This window comes from Aythya fuligula, chromosome 5 (genome assembly GCF_009819795.1).
Source record: "Aythya fuligula isolate bAytFul2 chromosome 5, bAytFul2.pri, whole genome shotgun sequence".
Lineage (NCBI taxonomy): Eukaryota > Metazoa > Chordata > Aves > Anseriformes > Anatidae > Aythya > Aythya fuligula.
The window spans coordinates 38977813-38997487 of record NC_045563.1 but is presented as its reverse complement, the minus strand read 5'-3'; the positions used below and the strand labels follow the sequence as shown (position 1 = coordinate 38997487).

The window sequence follows — 19675 nt, the reverse complement described above, 5'->3', positions numbered from 1 at the left end:
ATAATTTCATGACAGATTTTGAAACAAGAATAACAAAAAATAATACTGTGACCTCAAGGAGCCTAACAGCTTAACCTGAAAACAGACTAAAACTGCATTCTATTCCTACAGACAATGTTGTGAGTGTAAGATCCTGGAAATATTGTACTTTTTTATGATGGATACGTTTGGGAGTTTACCAAAGGCAAAGAACAACTCCAGAAAGGCAGTCTCCACGCATTCTGGAGAGTACAGCAGGAACAGAAGTTGTTCCAGGCAAACATTTGTAGACCAAAAAAAGAGAACTTGAAATCTAGTTAATTAAAAAAGAGAAAATTAATGTTCAGTATTGCAAGTGGCCCTGACGCTACCAGCATACTTACGTGATTTTAGTAAAGTAATAATTATTCATTTAATTTTTTTTTCCTTTCCTTCCTTATTGTCAGAAAGCACAATACAATTAGGACAACTCATTAAAAAAGAAATAGAGATGACTATAAAGTATCCTGCAAAATGTAAAACAAACCAAAGAAACCCAACAAACCCACCCACAAACCCAACAAAACTCCACCACTAGTTTTCCACAGAATAATTGCAGGTATTATGGTTGACAGTTTCCATACAGGAGCATAGCTTATGTTGATAAGTTTCTAGATGCAAAGGATGGTAACTGGACAATAGATCACGGTGAAAAAGCAAGAGTCTCTGAGAGTCTCTCAAAATAGTATTTTGGCTTCAGGATTCTCCTTAGTCCTCTTGCTTCCCCCATTTCACTGGGAGATCCTTGTTTATTGAAGATTTAAAATTTTACCATTACATTTTCAGAGCTCTAAAATGTATTTCCCAAGACCTCTCAGCTACACCAGTGTCCACTGTTCGGAAAAATCCTTTACTTTGTTTCCTTTCCAAATTATACAGGAAGCACTAGACAATATCTGAGGTAATCACAGTGGCTGATCACACACAATCTGCATGCAACTAAATGTCCATTAACAACCACCAAGTGAAGATACTTAAATGGATCTTGGTGATGCATGCTTTCTACTAAATTGGCAAAGTATATGTACTTAAATTGCATAGATGCCTTTGGAAATCTTGACATGTAGTTACTTAAAAAGGTTGCTTTAATAAGTATGTAGCTCTTTGTACATATAAATGCTTAATAAAGGTGCTTCTTAAGATTGGATTATTGGATTTTCTCTGGTAATCTCATAACCATACCATTTGAGTATCTGATACACATTACTAAATTTACCGCAACTTTTGTAAGACAAGCCTCTTGCGCTTAACACAGATGGTTTTTAAACATCAGCACAAAGCCCGACAGATGCAGCAGGACCTAATATACTAGTTTCTAGAGTTTAAGTCCTCTTCACAAACACAAATCTGAACAGCAAAACAGCCTTTCTCTTCAAAAAGAAGAACCAACAAACCCAAACCCCCCAAATATACCCCATTAACAATTATCATCCCCATCTCATCAAAAAGATACAAAGCACAACCAAATGTTTTCATTGTTTAAAACAGTGATGTTAGATATCTATACATTACATGTCTTCCTTGTGTGTGGAGAATGGACACAATCTTTGATGAAGTCATTAATAAAATTATTTCAAACTGTTCTAAACACCTCCCAGGCTATCTTATACAAATGATTAATAGCTTAAACAGCCTTCAGCAGAGTGTCTCCTCTCCCTTCTACACAGCCTGTCAGAACTCGTTCAGAGTTGCCCACTCATTCAGAATACAGCTAAATGAGCTCTTAAGTTATGAATTCTTGAGAGGCAGAGAGCTGATTTAACGACTCACATGCACTGCCATAAACACAGGATGGTTACTGCTTCTGACTGCATGCCTCCAGTGCTTACTTTCTGCAGGCTCTGGCATTTCTTTGATCCTTCTGTGAGTCAACTTAGCTCACTAAAGCGTAACCAAATTCCAGCAGAAAGATAGACCATTTTCTGCTATGTCAACAAAAGGCAAAAATTTTAGAAATACCAGAGCTTGTATACAGCTGGCAGCAGGATTACCCAGTCCAACCTGAGGGAGCACGCCCTCCTCCTTTTCATAATAAGCTTGTCTGCTTGTGAAACATCCACAGCCAAGGATTTCATTACCCAAAAAACAACATTGGTTTATTTCTCTGACATCTTCAAAGTTGACTTCATCATATAAACAGGAGTTACTCTATTGCAACTTTTACATTTCACAGCATGCTTTTAATTTTAACTATGTATTCTAAGACAATTTATAGCCCTAACTGGCTTGTGTTTAAGAACCTCAGAACAAATAAATGCATTAAAATTGATTTTGTTTAAGGTATGTTTTAGGTCAATGTTAAATACCATTTCTGGCATCAGATAACACATCATCCATACGGCACGGATACTTTTACCTAAAAAGTTAGCTAATGTAAAAATCAACAAGTACAGTATTTATGTAAAAAGAAAGTTGTTAGTGAGGTATAACAGGTGCTGCTGTCTTTTTAATTTGCAAAACATTAACGTAATGGAAAACGACTAGTTTTTCAACTTCCCTAAAGTTACCGGGTAGCTCAAAAAGACAGTACAGACAAAAGAGGAATTCCTGAAGAACAAAGCTTTACCAGACTTTGCATTCCTAGAAAGACAGCCATATGCTTTGTAACAATTTTAAAAAATGACTAGGACTTACCTTCCCACACTACAATTTTTTTTTTTTTTTTTCCAATTTTGTTCTCCATTTGGCCACAAATACCAGTGATAAGATTAATGCACAGGACACAGAAAACAGTAAGAACCAGGTGTTGTAGATGTGATACACACGGTTTAGAAAGGAAAATGCTAAGTTAAACATTTGTTATGGTATATGGATACCAGGCCTTCGTAATTAACTTGATGGAACTCAGAAAACCTCTGAGAAAAGTAGGCCCTCCTTTTTTTCCTCCTGAAGAAATGCTCATAGAAAGTAAAAGGGAAGAGTAAAACTGAGCAGTAAAAGTGGCAAGCCCTTATACTGAAGTATACAGACAGCAATGTAAAAATAAAATGATTTTATATGTAACGCCTGGCAGGCTGAGCAGATTACTTAATAAACCCACAACTCAATTTTGAAAGGAGGTTTTGTTCATTTCACAAATCAACAAAAAATATAAAACATTAAAGCCATCTTAACACTGAACTCCACTTCTATTTTTTTTTACATTGTCTTGCAATTGAGACATTAATTACTGTTTAGACATCATATAATTTATATCATTCTCTACAGAGCATTATAATTAATTCAGTATTACCAATAGTTTTATACATATACAGTACTGAAGCCATGTCCTCTTTTGCTTACTGTCAAGTACAAAGCAGCTTATATAGACTTTAAAAAAAAAAAAAAAAAAAAGCTACGCACCACAGTTGTAGCATACCATATTTTGTGCCTGATACAAGTTTACAGTAGTGGCTTTTTGATATTTCAAGACAAATAAACATGATACCACATAAACAGTTGTGCAAACTTGGGCCTAGGAGGAGGACATAACTACCTCCTTTTTCCAGAACTACTTTTCCCTGCTTTACTGCTGCTGCTACCAGACTTGCTGGAAGATTTTGAAGAGAACAGTCTTGTCATGAACTCAGAGACATCAGGCAGCTCATGGTTAGAATTCAGCATGTTCATTGACTGCTCCATTTCCTGCATGAAGAGATTAGATAACCTTAAGAGCTTGTAGCAATTCTAGCTAGCCGTTTCTATGGCATCAAATCATATCACAAAGATGTAAAAACTTCTCAGACACTGTTTTACTATTTGCAGCCCTCCAAAGTTCACATTGCTACATATTTTTATGCAACCACAGCCAAATGCCCAGCTACACACAGAAACATAAAACCCCCAAACTAAAAGCACTGATGTATAGAAAAAATAACCATGTCTTAAGTAGCCTTACAGGGCAACCAACCGATCAGAATAAAAAACGCTTTTTCCCTCAAAGACAAAAAAATATTGTTAAAACATTTATTTTCACCATTACTTTCTTCCATTTTAAATTTTAAACTTTTAGTTAGATTTTGAGATCCATGTTTTCATAGATGTTGCATGCTTCTGTTTTTAAATTTTGCCTTCCCAATTTAGTACTATTTATGCCAAGCCTCAAAGAAATTTTAGAATTTGTTTGAAGGAATTAGCTATTTTTATTGTACTACTTTGTAATAACAAATTATTAGTGTATACCACCAGCTAATGAAACCATATAGCTAGCTAAGTTTAACATAACTTTACAGTTTAGCATAGTGGCTCTATGTGACAACTTATTTAAACAAATATTGAAATGCTTTTAATGAATATAACAGCTGAACCACACATCCAGAATGTGATAACACTTATAGTAATTGCTAATTTAACATGGGATTGTCTTCTTGCTCTAGTTACTATTGAGAATATTATTCAGAAAACAGCTGTTTTTAAGGCACAAAGCAAAAGCAGTTATGGCAGCCTTTGTTACTATTACGTCTACTCTACATCTATACTTAACACCTCTACAGCAAGCAGTTACTAAATCAGTAACTTTATATATAAGGAGCACTGTGCTGATTCCATAAAGAAAAAACAAGCTAACCTGAAAAATATCATACAAGTTCCAAAACAAACTGAAGTTGTACATATGCCTAATAACTTAATACATGGCCATGTGGAGAATGACATTACAACTGAGCTCTGAGAAACTCTCTCTTGTTCGTTGAAGATAATTTAAATTACAAGCAAGATTCCTTCAACTTATAATTTCTCCTTAGAAATCATATCAGTTAGCTAATAAGAACTAAACTATTGGACTTCTCATTGTTTATCATCAGAACAGCCTGTCTGTATGCACCACTAGATTGGTTGAAGAAAATTAGGAATAAACAATTTTTAAAAATTCAGCTTCAAAGTTCAACTTGGTTTGAAGAACATGACACAGATACCTGGCATATTTTCATATCTTTTTTTTTTTTTTAAAAATCAGAATTATAGCCAGAAGTGCATTATATAGCGCTTTTTTATATATATTAATTGAAAAAAAATTGAAAAGAAAAAAGATCCAGACACCCATGAAGCACTACTGAAGACAGTGGTCATTTAGAGTACAGTTTAAATTAACCAAACCCTCAAAAAGCAGCCACCCAAGACAGACAAGTAATATTTCTAAAAATAAAAGAAGATTTAGCAAACACCTTGAATCTCCATTTTGTCCTAGCCTTCTGCTATTCGGCATTTTGCAGGGTGAAAGGACAATAAATCAGATAATTTAATGACTACATTAAGACTCTGTATCATATACACTACTGTAACATCTGGATTTAACAGTCTTGTAAGCTACGTGGTTTTGGTTGATGGATAGGAGAACCCCACATCATATTCTTCATAAAACACCTGACATTTAATAAATGGTGTCTAAAAATGATGTGCTAGATTTAAACATAGTGAAAAAAAATACAGTGGAGACTCATAGAAAAAATAGTCTTTGAAAAGTCGTATTTATAGCTTTAAACAAACTTTGGAAAACACCAGTCATGCTGTAATGCTTTCAAAGCTGTGCAAACCAACTTAATTTTGTGTTGTGTCATTTAACAGCAAATTCATTAGCCAGAAATACTAGAACTCATTATTTTAAGATCAATACTGCATTAAGTTAATACATGATTCCATTAAGACATCCTTGGAAGTCCAATTTTGGCTTCTAACACTTTCCTGTACCTTAACATCTTACTATCTTTGTTCTTTACCTCTGCAACAATTGAATCTACTTACCCGTCTCATATCAGGATCACTGGTGTTGACAACTTTAGGCAAAAGCACAAATATCAGTAATGGAAGAACCATCATCACCACCTACACAGAAAACAGTAAGTATTTCTTCAGCGTATGTGTTGCTCAAGACATTTTTAGATAGCCTGACGTGAAGCTTTTAACTAAACAGCCAGATTCTAGAACTATTGCATTCTGAGTCAGTAAACCAGTATCTGTAATCCAACTGTCAGGGAAGAAACCAGAAGTTATATATAACAGATTTCAAACTTGGAGCACTCAAGTAAATGTTTATGTCTTTTAACTGTTATAATTACAATCTTGCAATGTGTTCATCTCTACCCAACTAGAACATCATGTTGTCAAAGGAACCAGGCTATGGGCTATTTTCAGAGGACACACATTACAGAATAGCTACCCAGGGAAGAAAAGGTCATAGAAAAACTTTTGTAAACAAGGAAAAAAAAAAAAAAAATCATCTCAGAAAAACAAACTGTACACATTTTCTCTACTTTATTCTCTCTATTTCAATGAATTAGATGATTCTACGATTAGATGAATTAGATTAGCATGCTTTTCACCTGTGTGCTGCTTGCACCTACCATAGGGTTCATGAGGAAGTCTGTCCATCCCCAAGATTCTCTCTTTATGAAGTATGAAGGAGGTCCAGAAGATTTCATCTGGAGTGGGTATGGCAGCCTGACAACTTCAGAGGTTTTGATGTAATTCACATACCTTGCTCTAATGAACAAATAATAGATAATTAGAAATACATGCACAATCTCTAACAAAACAAAATAATAACAACAATATTCCAAAACAAGATTTTGAAAACAGACTACAAAACTATCTGCTAGGCAATGTCAGCTACACTTCATTTTTCATAAAGTGATTTCTCTCAGTATCAAGTAATATATCAAATAATACTTGATATTTTTTTTTTCCAGGCTATTAAGCACACTGAAAAATTTCATATGGGAGAACAGGCCTATGGATTAGAAACACCAGAACTATTTGTTCATACATGATTTCTGCGAAATATTTTTTCCCCTTAGTAAAAAGCAAGAAAAAAAAGCTCCACTTCAAGGTATAGTACAGCTTTGAACAACATAGCTTAAGCTGAACTGTTTGCTCAGGGGCAACAAATGTTTATATGTGGAGTTAATACTACCTTTTCTCTAAGCACATCACTTTGCATTTAACAATACTAAATTTTGTCCAGAATTTTACCAACCTTCTATTAGTTTGTAAAGTCTTTCCATAATTCTTCAGAGTTAGACCTGCAGTTTAGCTAGTAACTTTGTACTATCATTTAATTTTGTCACTATTCAACTATTTTTTATGACTTATAAATATATTATAAATACTTATCCCCTTGTGCAACTCCAGAGATTACTTCAGTCCATTACAAGAGAAATAATTCATTTTTTTCTGAAGTTTTAATCAAATATTCAGCGAAGGAATGTCTTACCTTATGGCTATGTTTTATTCTCCAGAAATCTAAGATTTTCAATAGGTGTTATCAACCACATATTTTCTATATGCTGTTGCCTCTTCAAAGAATTCAGTACTTTCTTTTTTAAGGCAGAACTTCCCTTTAGAAAACCCAACTGACATATCACATTTTTTCATGCATTTCCCAACTGTATTCCTCATTACAGTTTCTATGTATTTGACTAATAGAGATGTCAAGCCTACTGATGTTTTGGCTCTGCAAACATATCCAAGCAATTTACTTCACGTCAAATTTGTTACCTCCATTCCTCAGATACCAAAGCAATGCAAAGTGAGGTTATACACACTATCCTGTTTTTTTCTTATTTATTATAATTGATGTCAATGTGATACTACCTAACAAAATATGAACATCATAAAGTTTGGGAAAAAAAAAAGCAGTAATTGTGCTATTGTATGTAAACCACTTAACTCTCATTTTAGTTGGAGATTTCAGTTTTTAACCTCCCCTAAAAATGCTGCTGCTATGTTCATATTGGCCTTTGTACTCCTAAAATTTAACTTTATCTTTTATAAGACACTGAAAAAGACAAACTTCAAGTAAGATACCACATATGTGCCTATACAAAATAAGATGAATTACAAGCATCTTAATTTGAACTAAAAGCCCCCTGTTAGATCAGGTAGTCATATTTCTGTACGACTTACTTAATTATGTGTAACTGCATGCTGTTCAGTATCTGGTCATAACATTAAAAAAAAGCTAACAATGTTGAATAACCACTGCAGAGAGGCAACTACTGGCACTTGCCAGTAATTGCAAGGATTTTATGGAGATGTAACAAAAATATTTTAGAGTTTACAAACAAGCTTGGCCCTTCATTGTTTCTAATGTTGACATAACACATACCAGAAAATAAAAAAGTATTTCAAAGATACAGTAGTTTACTTGACATCTGTCTAGATTTTACTTTAGGATAGCTGCATGAAAAAAAACAGCAAAAGCAAATAAAAGTACTTTTTAATCCATCCATTATTTCTTATTTTAAGGGCATGAATAGGAAAGGAAAAAAAGAAACCAGTGTTTGGATTTTAAGAAATGTACTCTAGAAGCAGTGTTAAAAGAAGCTGAAACACATGGTCTGAAATGCAAGCACTGGATCAACAGTACGGTTTACACTACTTTTTACACTGTGCTGTCATGCACACATTAGATCAATACAGAAGCAAATCAGGAAAGGCTCACCTCATTTTGCCTTTTGAAGTTATGTCAACTCGAACGGGCTCAAATTTATGAGCAGGAGATACCACTTCTACTACGTAAGATCCTGAAGGTACGTCATGAACGACAAAACTTCCATCTGTCCTGAAAAAAAATAACTGCCACTGAATTTCAACATTTTCAATGAATTTCAACCAATGCATAAGGGTGGTTTGTCTTTTTGTTTGTTTTTAAAATAAGTAAATTATCACTTTATACTATAAATCTTTAAATAGTAACAATGACCAAAAGGAAAATTAAGATAGATCATCACTCATAATATCAAGCCCCCGAAGATCATTAACACAGGCCACAACAACAGCAGAAATTACCAGTCATATTAAAGATTTCTTCATGTGCTTAAGCTATTGTCTTGCTGGAAGAATAATTCAAAAGTCTATGTAAGATTTGAAATGATTAATTTCATTTATTCAAATGATAAAATACATACAATGAAGTTTACTTTGCTTCAATACTTCTGCTGGAATTTAAAAAAAAAAAAAAGTAAAAACAAAAAAACAAATTGACATCCTACATTGTGTGGGAAGACATTAAAGATGATTTGCAAAGCACAAAACCCTCGGTTTGTGCCCTTACTGCAAAATAGAGATTTTTAATTTTAATTGCTTCTTTTAGGACTAGCCCACGCTGGAAAGCTATGACAACAAAAAGGAAACTAAGAGCTCTGAACATGAACACAGAAGGGGTTTTCAGACAGACTGCTTTTATTTTAAAATATGAAACTTCAATATTCAGTGAAAATATTAGAGAAAAGATACTTGAAAGATTCAGCACCAGTTGTCATCAAATTGAAGTACAAAAACTTGTAGGTTTCCTCCTACGTGCTTTCCAGAAGCTTACAAGAAGAAAAACTTTGGGTTCTCTACTGTTCTAAAATTAACATAAAAGGTACTTCCCCTAAAAATATGACTCAAAGTTAAGACCAAATAAGTTCTTCAAAGGGGAAAAAAAAGAAAAAAAAAAAGTAGGAAGACCCAACACATAAGAAACTCATGTCAGCAAACAAATAAATGAACCCTCGTAAAAGTGAATTTTGTCCTCCTGCCACTACCAGTTCTCTCTCAAAGATGCACATCACTTCCCACAGAAGCATATAAACAGTAATGTGAAGGTAGGTTTATCTAATACTTTGTGATAGTTTTAACCACTAAAAATGCGTAATCATCTTTTTCGCAACTGCTTTAAGGGTTTTTTCCCTGGGAATTCCCTTTTATTTTTTCCATTCTATACAATATGATTGTGATAAAATTGAAATACAGTTTTAAATTGAGATTTATTTACACTGCAAGGCAAATCCTCATTTCATATATTGGTATGAAATATTACCATTTTTAGAAAGAAAAAAGTTGAGTATTCACTACAGTGAGGAAACCAGTAAGATGTATAAAAATGTTATTTAGAAGTAACTTTATAATGCCAAGTAGTTACTTCCCTCTTTGTGATAAATGAACTGACATCCATTTAAAAATCAAAGTTTGCCTGAGTGATGGTGACAAATATATCCTCTGATAATGCAAATTATTTTATAATAATTTGCTTATTACAAGTAAACAAAACACGACATTGAAAATTAAAGCTTTTTAGCCAAAGGGTACTATTATTTTTGCCCAGTGTTTACATATACGTTTATCAAATTGAAAAACTCAAACATTAATTTTTTTGTTTTCTTTCTTAGCAATAGATTTATCAGATTATAAGATAACTGTACCAAATGAACATAACTAAAAGAGCTTTATAACTAGTTTACACTGTCATAAGTATGGTATGCTTTTAACTAAGATTATTTCTTTGTATTTTGGACAACTCCAGTTCCAATCTATTATTTTGAAAGTCATCAGTTCCAGGCAACTCATCAGCTCCATCACACATAAATAAAATGTAAGTCTCCTACAACTTGTTTGTACTGATCTATCAGGTGCTACATAGCAAGATTCTGTTAGTTTCGCAGGGCAAATTTTTTTGTGTTAGCCTATCAACATGGTCAAAGTTCAGTATAACTTTTACTACAGAGGGAATAATTAGAAGTGACCGATATTAATGACCTAGTACCTCTCTAATTCCATGTCAACCTCCCCAACTTTATACATGATTTAAGAATAAAATGCATTATACTGCATTTAAAAAACAAAACAAAACAAAACAAAAAAAAAGATTAGATTTTAGAATTAGCTTTTACTGTTAAAACTGTGAAATGAATTTAACTTTTAGTCCTGAGAACATTTTCTATGTCTGAGTATTTGCAGATCCTTAGGCAATCTGAATATATCCACTGCTACCTGAACTGAGTGAGGTAAGGCGACGTTTTATAGCTTCCAAATGCGACTGCACCATCTCGTACGAAGGACATATACGTTATAAATACACTTTTAAGTATCTTTCTTTGGTACGGTGGAAAGGCTGCTCACAGGCGCTGTAACATATAACTACAGCTGCAACCTTCTGCCACAAACATTTCTGCATAGTAAATAGATGCTTTAAGAAGGGTGTTTAAGAAGTTGCAGAAGCTGCATCCCGAACAGTTTAGAGCAACCCATCTGCATTAAACACCGAGATGCTCTTCACACCTGAACCCTTCCAGTCCCTGATACCTCAGGAGCCAACGGCCTCAGCCCCCGACCAGCGGCCGCAGCCCAGGCCCCGGCGGGGGGCAGCAGCCGCGCCAGCAGGGCCGGGGAGGCCGCTCCGGGCCCCGCCGCCGCCATGTCGCGGCCGGCCCCCGGCCCCCGGCCCTCCCCCTGCCCCTGCCCCGGCGCTCACTTGAGAAAGCCGACGTGCTCCTCCCCGTCCACGAGCACTCGGGCCCCCGCGATCCAGTCCTGGGGCTTCACCCCCGGCACCACGGCCCGGCCCTCGATCTTAAACCGCTCCCCAGGGCCCGCGCCGCCCACCGGCTCCGCCGCCCCGACCGCCTCCGAGCCCCCGGCGCCGCGGAGCAGCGGCGACGCCAACAGCCACAGCAGCGCCAGCGGCACCGCGCCCGACATGGCCGCCGGGGCCGCCATCGCCACCGCCACCGCCACCGAGGCGCATGCGCAGAGCGCGACGCGACGCGGCCCCAAGGCTATACGCACGGAGAGCCGGGCGGTCAGCTCACTGCGCGTGCGCAACGGGCAGCGGGGAAAGAGGGCGGACGCCGCGCGCTTGCGCACACAGGAGAGTGAGGCGCCGGCACTTTGCGTCAGGAGCACTGACCAATAGGAGCGAGCGAGCTGCGGGCCGAGCGGAGGGGGCGGGCGCCATCCCCTCAGTCAGCGCCGCCTCCAGGGCGGGCTCTGCGTGAGGCGCCCTCACACCCTGCCCACCGCGCGAGTCACTGCGGCGAGGGTGGACGCGCAGCCTTTTTTTTTTTTTTTTTTTTGTTCTTTTCCTTTTCCAGTTTATGAGTAAAACAAAGGCTGAGATAATTTGCTACTAAAAGTGTGGCAGGACACAAATGTCAAATAAAAGAACACAACACACACTGAGTGGGTGCATCTTCGGTTATAGAGGGGCCTATCCAGAATTAACACATTTTAGCTTTAAGTTAAATTTTGCTACAGCTTGAGTCAAGCACCTCTCCCCCGGGAAAATACTACATAAAAGTTTACGAAAGCAAGAGGAGATCTGTCACTAAACCAAGGCCTTGAGCGTCTCCCTTCAAGCCACTGTGTATCAACGCGGTTTGTTCCTGACGCTGAGCAGGAGCTCACTGGCAGTGCCCCAGTGCAGAGCGCCCTTAGTCTGGGAGCAGTTTCAGTGGAGAAGCCAACATGCTGTAATACCCAGCTTGCCCCCGTTTCCCCTCTGCATAGCATGTCCTATTATGTCATGCTTACTCACTGTCACGTTGTGCCTACACCTGCCTCTTTTACCTGTGTTACTTAATGTCAGAGTTAATTACTGAACACATTGGAAATATTATTTAATTATTAAGCATGATTACCTTCAGAGATTATGAGCCTGGCCCCAAGCTGATACTCAATGAAAACACTGTATCGCGCCAGACATGATTCTGAAATGTCACTCCATGTGAGTGGAATAATGTGAATTATTTCTCCAGTTCTATCTTTGAGCTGCGTATTTGTTTTGGACAACTAGGAAGATTAAAGAGGTTTTTCTGTCACATAAAATCACAACATCTAAAACACTAGCAGTTTTGGGGGTAGAAAGAATTCTAGAAATTGATGTTAGAAGGAGCTTCTCTAAACTACATCACTTTCATTGTGACTTTTTAAATATTTTGTTAATAAAAGAGCTACTTAAAATCACCAAGTGGCATGATTTGTGTTAAAGAAAGATTGAAACAATACTATTTCCAGTGTAACACCAGAAAGACATCATTTCATACAGACATCTCATATTACTAGTTTTTATATGCAGTTACGTAGAAACACTACTTCTTAGATGTCTTTGAGGAGCTGTATTGGGATGCTGTCAGACCACATAGAGTGGTCCTGCCTCCTAGTTTTAAGGAGTTCCTCAACCACATGTTTGTAAGTACCAAGCATAACGAGCTAAATAATATATTTTTATAGGCTAGATTGGTGAACCCAAATAAAAGAAAATCACGTTTGTTATTTCACACTCTATTTAATCCAAGAAGCTTCTCTCTGTATCACCCAGCTAACAAACTGACAAGTTACTTAACCTCTTGTCTAGGACCCTATCCTCACATAGAAATTCTCACTGTGGGCTCAGCTTTCAGATACATACATTTGTTTTTATACATGCAAAGCTTCTAATAGCCATATTGGCGTGCAACCTTTTTAATGTTAGGTAAGCAGTCCTGCTCTCACTGTGCAACTTCCTTATATATTAGAAGCTGTATTTCATACAGAAACATTGGTTACCACATTTTGAAGGGTACACAACTGAGAAAATAATTCATTTGGTTGATTACTGCCTTTTCCATTAAGATTAGCTATAGTTAGCATTGAACTTGAGTGGATTGCACAATGATAGTTGTGAGCTTTGATATCATGATGTTGTAGGTGTTTGCCTTCTAGGTAAAAAGAACAACACACAAAACAAAGTAGTACAAGTGGAAACAAAAATATCCATCTGTAAATTTATCAAAATAACATCAACTAGTGCTTTTCTCAGCACTTTATCTGGGAGGTCCTATCTATTTATTTATTTTTTTGTTGTTGTTTTCTGGAAGGAGTCTCACTATTGCCAAAGTTCTATCTGCAACCTTGTGTCAAGTGAATGCCTGATCAGAAGACAGATAAAACTGCCAAGCAACAGTTTCAATTCACTTTGAAACAAGAGAACCATTTCATCAGCTCCTGAATGTGCAATCGAGATTAATCTCCATGCTTTGTATCTATCTCTTCATTGATGGATTCACTCCCTGAGTAACAGCTACCTAGAAACTGGCAAGTTCCTGGTAATTTCTGCCCTGCTCACAAGCACATTCTCACTTTTGTCTGGTTGGGTTACTTCAACCATCTGTCATTAATTCTACAGACCCGTCAGCCAGATGGATGAGAGCTGACAGTCCCTAATGGGTTGAACAAAGAGGAGGTCTAGACTAATATAATGTCCTCACATTGATAACGCTGAAATCCATATCTCCAGATTCTTGTCACTTTTGGTTTCACATACAAACTGAAAAGCAGCGGAGATGCACTAAATCCCTCTGAACTCTCTGAACGCAACATAAAAATCCATGAGTATCATAGCTGTTTAAAAGAATTGTGTATCCTGGGATACTGGTGAATAGTCTGAAGTTGCAGGGAAGTTTGTTCTCCCAAGGGGAAAAGAATTTTACCAAAATGTATCACTTAGAACTTATTTTTGTGCTGAATCTTTCACAGTCTGAACGCTAGCAAAACTTACTATATACAAATTTTTATTATAATTCACCATTAACAAAGCATTTTCATGAACTTCAGTTCACCTTTGAACATTTCAGTGCAATCGCTCTGAACACTTCTCTTTCCATGAAGCTAATAACAATTTGGCTAATATTTAATTTGCTTTTGGAAATGAACAAGGTCCTGTAAGTGATGCTGGTTTACTTCAATACACTGGACTTCACTGGACCACATACAGCAGCAGCCCAGGATCTGTTTCCTGTGTGATTCAGCCAGTCATATGCAGAGCCGTTGACTTGCAGCAGACAAGCATGGAGCAGCTTTGGTCATCTGACTACTGTCTTAACCACGGTCTTTGAGTCAGTCCCCTGACTGCTATACAGGTATTGAGGCAATATCCAGTATGCCCCAGCATCTCAGATAAACAGTGCTGGTTCTGTGGAACCAAGGACATGGACTTGACTGAGGTGAAGAACAAATAAGAACTAGATATGCCTCCCAAGTGCAGACAAAATTTTACACAAAGGAGCATCCAGAACACATTTTATTTTTTTCTATTTCAAACAAACAAACAATAAAAAGAAAAAAAGCAAGCATCAGAGTATTGTGTTGGTCAAAAATCCTGCAAGGAGCAGGAAGAAATAATTATTTATTACGAATTTGTATTATAGTAACAGAATAAAACTCTGCAAATTTAGAGTTTTAGTACTGTACAATCCAATAAAATTCTTGTGTTCAAGAGTGCTTTTTTAAAGTAAAATAATCAGAGCTAAAAATAAATCATACTGCCCACCCAAGCAAGCAACTCTTTGAGAATAAAGAAATAGAAAGTAGGTGGAAGAATTCAGCATTAGGGCCCAGTGAAAGGCCACTGCCAGCTAACCCCTTCACTGAGCTCTCTCCTTCACAAGCACCTTTAGCAGATCTAAAAGCAGAATTAACAAAAATTGCACAGCATGTTTCCTCCAGTATTATTATTATTATTATTATTTTTTTTTTTTGGTAAACTGGAATCATTATGCCATCTACTGGCAATTTTCAGCGCTACACGAGAAGCATTTACCTGGTGTAAATGCAGAACGAGTATTGCAGTCTGCACTCAGTGACAATGTTTGCACTGTCCTGAATGTCAGATCTCCTGAGTGGGTCCTGCTTCTGGCTTGGGGCAGAAAGGCATGCTAGCCATGTCTTTATTTGCTCTAGAGTACCAGCTTGTTTCAAAGAGATTGCCTGCATGTGCTGTGGGTTGGGGCAGAGAGCTTTTAGCACCCCGTGAGCCCTCTGCATAAACTCTGCACCTCTAACACCTTCAGCCCCACAGTGTGGTGCTAGCATGCTGCATGCTAGCAGCTGAAGGATTTCTGTCAAGAGCTAACTTTCTTTTGCTCCTTCTTTGCTTTCACGTCAAGTTGACCAGACAAACTTCATTGAGAACTGTTGAGATCCAGGTGCCTCCCCCAAGGTTTTGTTGCATGCTGAAAATCATCCAAGAAAAACTAAGTCATGAAACACATTTCTTGCACCCTGACACCTTAAATTACCAATTTCCATGCCATACAACTTACTGAAGAAGCCTCTTTCTCCTTTCCTTGAGGACTTTAGCAGTTGGATAAGCACCAGAAAAATGACCCAGTGCTCCAATACTCAGGATTATCTTACCTTGCTTTCCTAGCAGGGACTTGGTACTTCTCTTTCAGGTTTACCTTACCTTCATTTACCACCCCCAACTTCAGCACTTATATTCAGGAATTGTTTCCACCCTTCTGGTAACATATATCTGAAAAAGGGTAATGCTTTAGTATACTCATTCTCGTAAGTGTGATTAGCAAATGCTGACATAGATTGATGGCCAGCTTTGTCTGGTTGCAGTTGACTGAACTCAGACTTAATTCCTTGGGGGAAGAAATTTGATTGTTAGTTTAAGTATGAGGAAAGGAGTTGGAGGTTTTTTTTGTTTGTTTTTGGTTTTGTATTGTAGGAAAAGGGGCATTATTTTCTTGCTGCAAAAATTTCCACACCCCATCTTTGCAAGCAGAACAAATATGGGTGTAACACAATGGTAACCTGGAAGATGTTTTTACAGTGTTTTGAATTCCTCATCTGCTCCTGTTTACTACAAAAAATATGCCTGTGTCTCTGTTAAGCATTACTGTGCATAAACCGTGCAAGCAGTGTGTTGAAGAACTATAGCACCCATTAAGCTGACTACAGAAGAAGCAATGCCACACAGAGCAGTGCTACGCATGCACACAGATTCCTGTGGTGTTGGCTTGTATGAACACCACTTGTAATCATTCAGTGTCATTCACAGCTCAAACGTGTCATTCACTGCTCAAATGACACATTGCTGTGACGTTTGGTTTCCAAAAATATGAACAGTGGAAAATCCTTATTTCTTGGTATGCAGTCTAAATGCTGTGCTGTTTTCTACCTACATAATGCCACAAGGTGGCCTCTACATAACACAGCATTATCATATCCCTTACAGAACCACATATAGAAGTTTATTTATTTATTTATTTATTTTAACTGCACTACTGGCAATTAAGCACCACAAAATGTCATTCCTTCCTTTGTATTTCAAGCTGAAGATTTTCACATGCTTTGCAGAGTGGGTTCGTTCACATGGAAGGTATGACCCAGAGAGCACCTTGGTGGGATGTTCTGCTGGAAGAGAATTGCATTCAGTAACCAAGTAAAATGTTCTCAGTCAGATGTGCAAGGTCTCTGCCTTGGGATATCCTGTGTCCAACACGTGAAATACTGCTGTAATTCACACAGCCTTAAGCAATGTCTTAGATTATGCTACAGTTGCTTCTATGCTAGGAGAAACTGAAGAAAGAAAGGCTAGAAGTGGCATCAAGGAGGCAACAAATTTATCTCCTATTGTGAAACAGTATGCAATTTTCAAGGGGATGGTTGACCCAAAACCACTAAAGATTGATTTGCATTATTTCTAAGCCCACTCTTCCTTAACATTTTTTTTATTTTACATTTTTATAATTGGATTTAAAAGCATAACAAGGCAATTGGAACTGGATCATCTTTTTACAGATGACACATTTTCTTTGGTGTATTAAATGTTACAAAAACTGATGCAGGATCTACTGCTAGTAAATCTGGATTCAAACTAACTACAAAAGAACAAAACTTGCACATCCATATTATTTTACAAAGCAACAGAAACAATGCTTGGCCTTCAACTCATTCTTCAGTGAAAATAACAGTAAATTGCAGTGGCTCTGAATTCACCTGGCTACTTCTTGAAATCAGAAATTAAGAAATTATTCTTCAGTGCCTCGTTTTTCCTGAAGCATTAGCTACTTCGCTTGTCATCTTCATTGGCAGCTGAGGAAGCACTTTATGCATATACATATAAACACATTCTGGTTGTTCTTGAGAAGCTGAAAGTGCAGTTCTTGGCTTTAAGTACCTCTCTGTAAGTACCTGCTTTGTACAAGGCAGATATTTCATACACGCCTACATGTATAAAACCTTACACATGCGTAGCTGATACCTGAGGGAGCTTATCAGCTGCTGCTTCTTTGAAATGTAGCACTTACAAGAAGAGCTCCTCATAGCTTTTTCTTATTGTCATGTTTCACTGCATTGGCCCATGATTCTTTTGTAACTATTTAAAGCTATTATCAAAATAAGTGACTATTAAGGGTCTTCTACCCTTAAATTTTTGCCTTGTTTAGCTGAAGGAAATAACTTGGAGAATTACACTTCTGTGGCACTGTAAGAAAGCTAAAAAATAATCCTGTTTATGTCTTAGGTGCATTCCTATTTGTGTGGGCTGTTATGCTGAGTCACAAGACAAGCAGTAAAGCCTTTCCGTGACAAGCATGGGTTAATACCTCAACAAACTGCTCAAATGAACAACTGTGGTGAATTAGAGGCATTATCTGCCATTAATCAATGGCAAACAAGCTAATTTTCTATGTGTTGCTACATTGCTATTCAATGTGTTAAACAACAGCTTCATTAAAACACCATGATTGGCAGTTTTACAATAGTAGTATTTCCTGTGTGATTTAAATAAGTCTATTCCAACCTTGGATGAGAGGTAAATAACAGTCCTAGGGGACTTCAGTGATCCTTACACTGTTTTTAAACTTTTTTTTTCTTTAATATTTCAGCTTGAAACAGGATTTTCCGTTTCACAGATCAGCACTGTGAGCTAAATTAGGTATATATTTTTAGGTAAATATATTTTTGGATTCACAGTACAGGCCTTATCATATAAAATCCTTATAATTGCAGTATAAAATTGTTCTTGCTATATATTTTTTTTTTCCTTTTTTTGAGTTAGGCAAGTTTTTTTTTTTTTTTTTTTTTAATATTTCTCATATTACGGCTTGTCAATCTGGGGAAAAAATAGTAGCATAAATCCCTTTCAAATGCCTCTTCCCCCTCTAGCTATTTGCTTTCATTATTTGTGTACCTGTTTGACAGCAGACTCCTCTGGGAAGCTCTGCATAATATCTGGTGAAATCCAGGGCCCACTGAAGCCTTGCCAAGGACAGCAGGAGCCATTAATTTAGCTTCACATTTTGCTTTTAGAATTTTTATTTTTGGCAAATAAAACAACTATCAGGAAACTACAGGAAAAAATGCTGCAGGATTTAATCTGTAAGCTTTTCCTCTCTCCTGGACCTGAAGAATTCAGTAATGCATCTTAAAAGTGGCGTTCACTCCAGGTGACAGAGAAGCTAGTTTCTAGCTTAGATTTACATTTCATAAGTGCAAAGAAACACTTTTAGATATTGACATGCCAAAATAGTAAGTACTGGAAAGAGGAAGCAAAATTAAATAATTGGTCAGGAATACTTTGTATTCATGCAGAAGTTATGGCCAGGGAGGAAGGAAGAAATTAAGTGCATAAGCACTTAACAAAAATGTACAGAAGCAAATTGCAGGCCCATGTCACACCTTCTTAGGACAGGGGGTGGGTGGGGAAGGGTACAACAGTCAAACAAAAAAACCCACTGACCTGCTCATCCCTGAAACTCATTGTTTTATTATATGATACCCCTTTCTCCATAAAATAACATGGTGTCTGATGCAAGTGCAGTTGGACTTTTAGATGGCTGCAGTGCAGGTATCTGGAGTAGAAGCATTCCTCAGTGAGGCCACAGAGAGCTTGAACTCAGGTGGAGCACCAGCACACCCCCTTGCAAGCTTTTACACAGCTGGTCTGGCTGGATAGTCTCTGTGATAGGGAAAAGACAGGGAGACTAGAACAACTGAGCATTTGCAATGAGAAGATTCTCCTGACACACAAACCTCACAGTGGCATCTTGACCTAAAACAGGCACACGCAGGAGAGAAACACAGGCACTGGATGATGGATGCAGCATTAGAAGATACTCCAAATCCATATCTAAGAGGAGTCCTGTTAGGA

The 19675-nt window shown here is 37.3% G+C and overlaps 1 protein-coding gene across 1 annotated transcript; it reads right to left on the bottom strand.

The window, feature by feature from the left end:
- Positions 1-1154: 1154 nt before the first annotated feature.
- On the bottom strand, positions 1155-11487 carry EMC7 (ER membrane protein complex subunit 7). Its single transcript, XM_032188734.1, has 5 exons — positions 11228-11487; positions 8435-8554; positions 6336-6474; positions 5737-5817; positions 1155-3642 (listed from the first exon to the last, which is right to left on the bottom strand). The coding sequence occupies exons 1-5, from the start codon at positions 11470-11472 to the stop codon at positions 3490-3492; spliced, it is 738 nt and encodes a 245-aa protein (XP_032044625.1). The 5' UTR covers positions 11473-11487; the 3' UTR covers positions 1155-3489.
- Between the last annotated feature and the right edge of the window lie 8188 nt (positions 11488-19675).

Coding starts and splice junctions, on each gene's coding strand:
- EMC7 (XM_032188734.1), bottom strand. CDS start 11,472: ATGGCGGCCCCGGCGGCCATGTCGGGCGCGGTGCCGCTGGCGCTGCTG. Junction 6,475..8,434: donor ACTTCAAAAGGCAAAATGAG/GTGAGCCTTTCC, acceptor TTTGTTCATTAG/AGCAAGGTATGTGAATTACA. Junction 5,818..6,335: donor ACTTCCTCATGAACCCTATG/GTAGGTGCAAGC, acceptor TTTTCTGTGTAG/GTGGTGATGATGGTTCTTCC.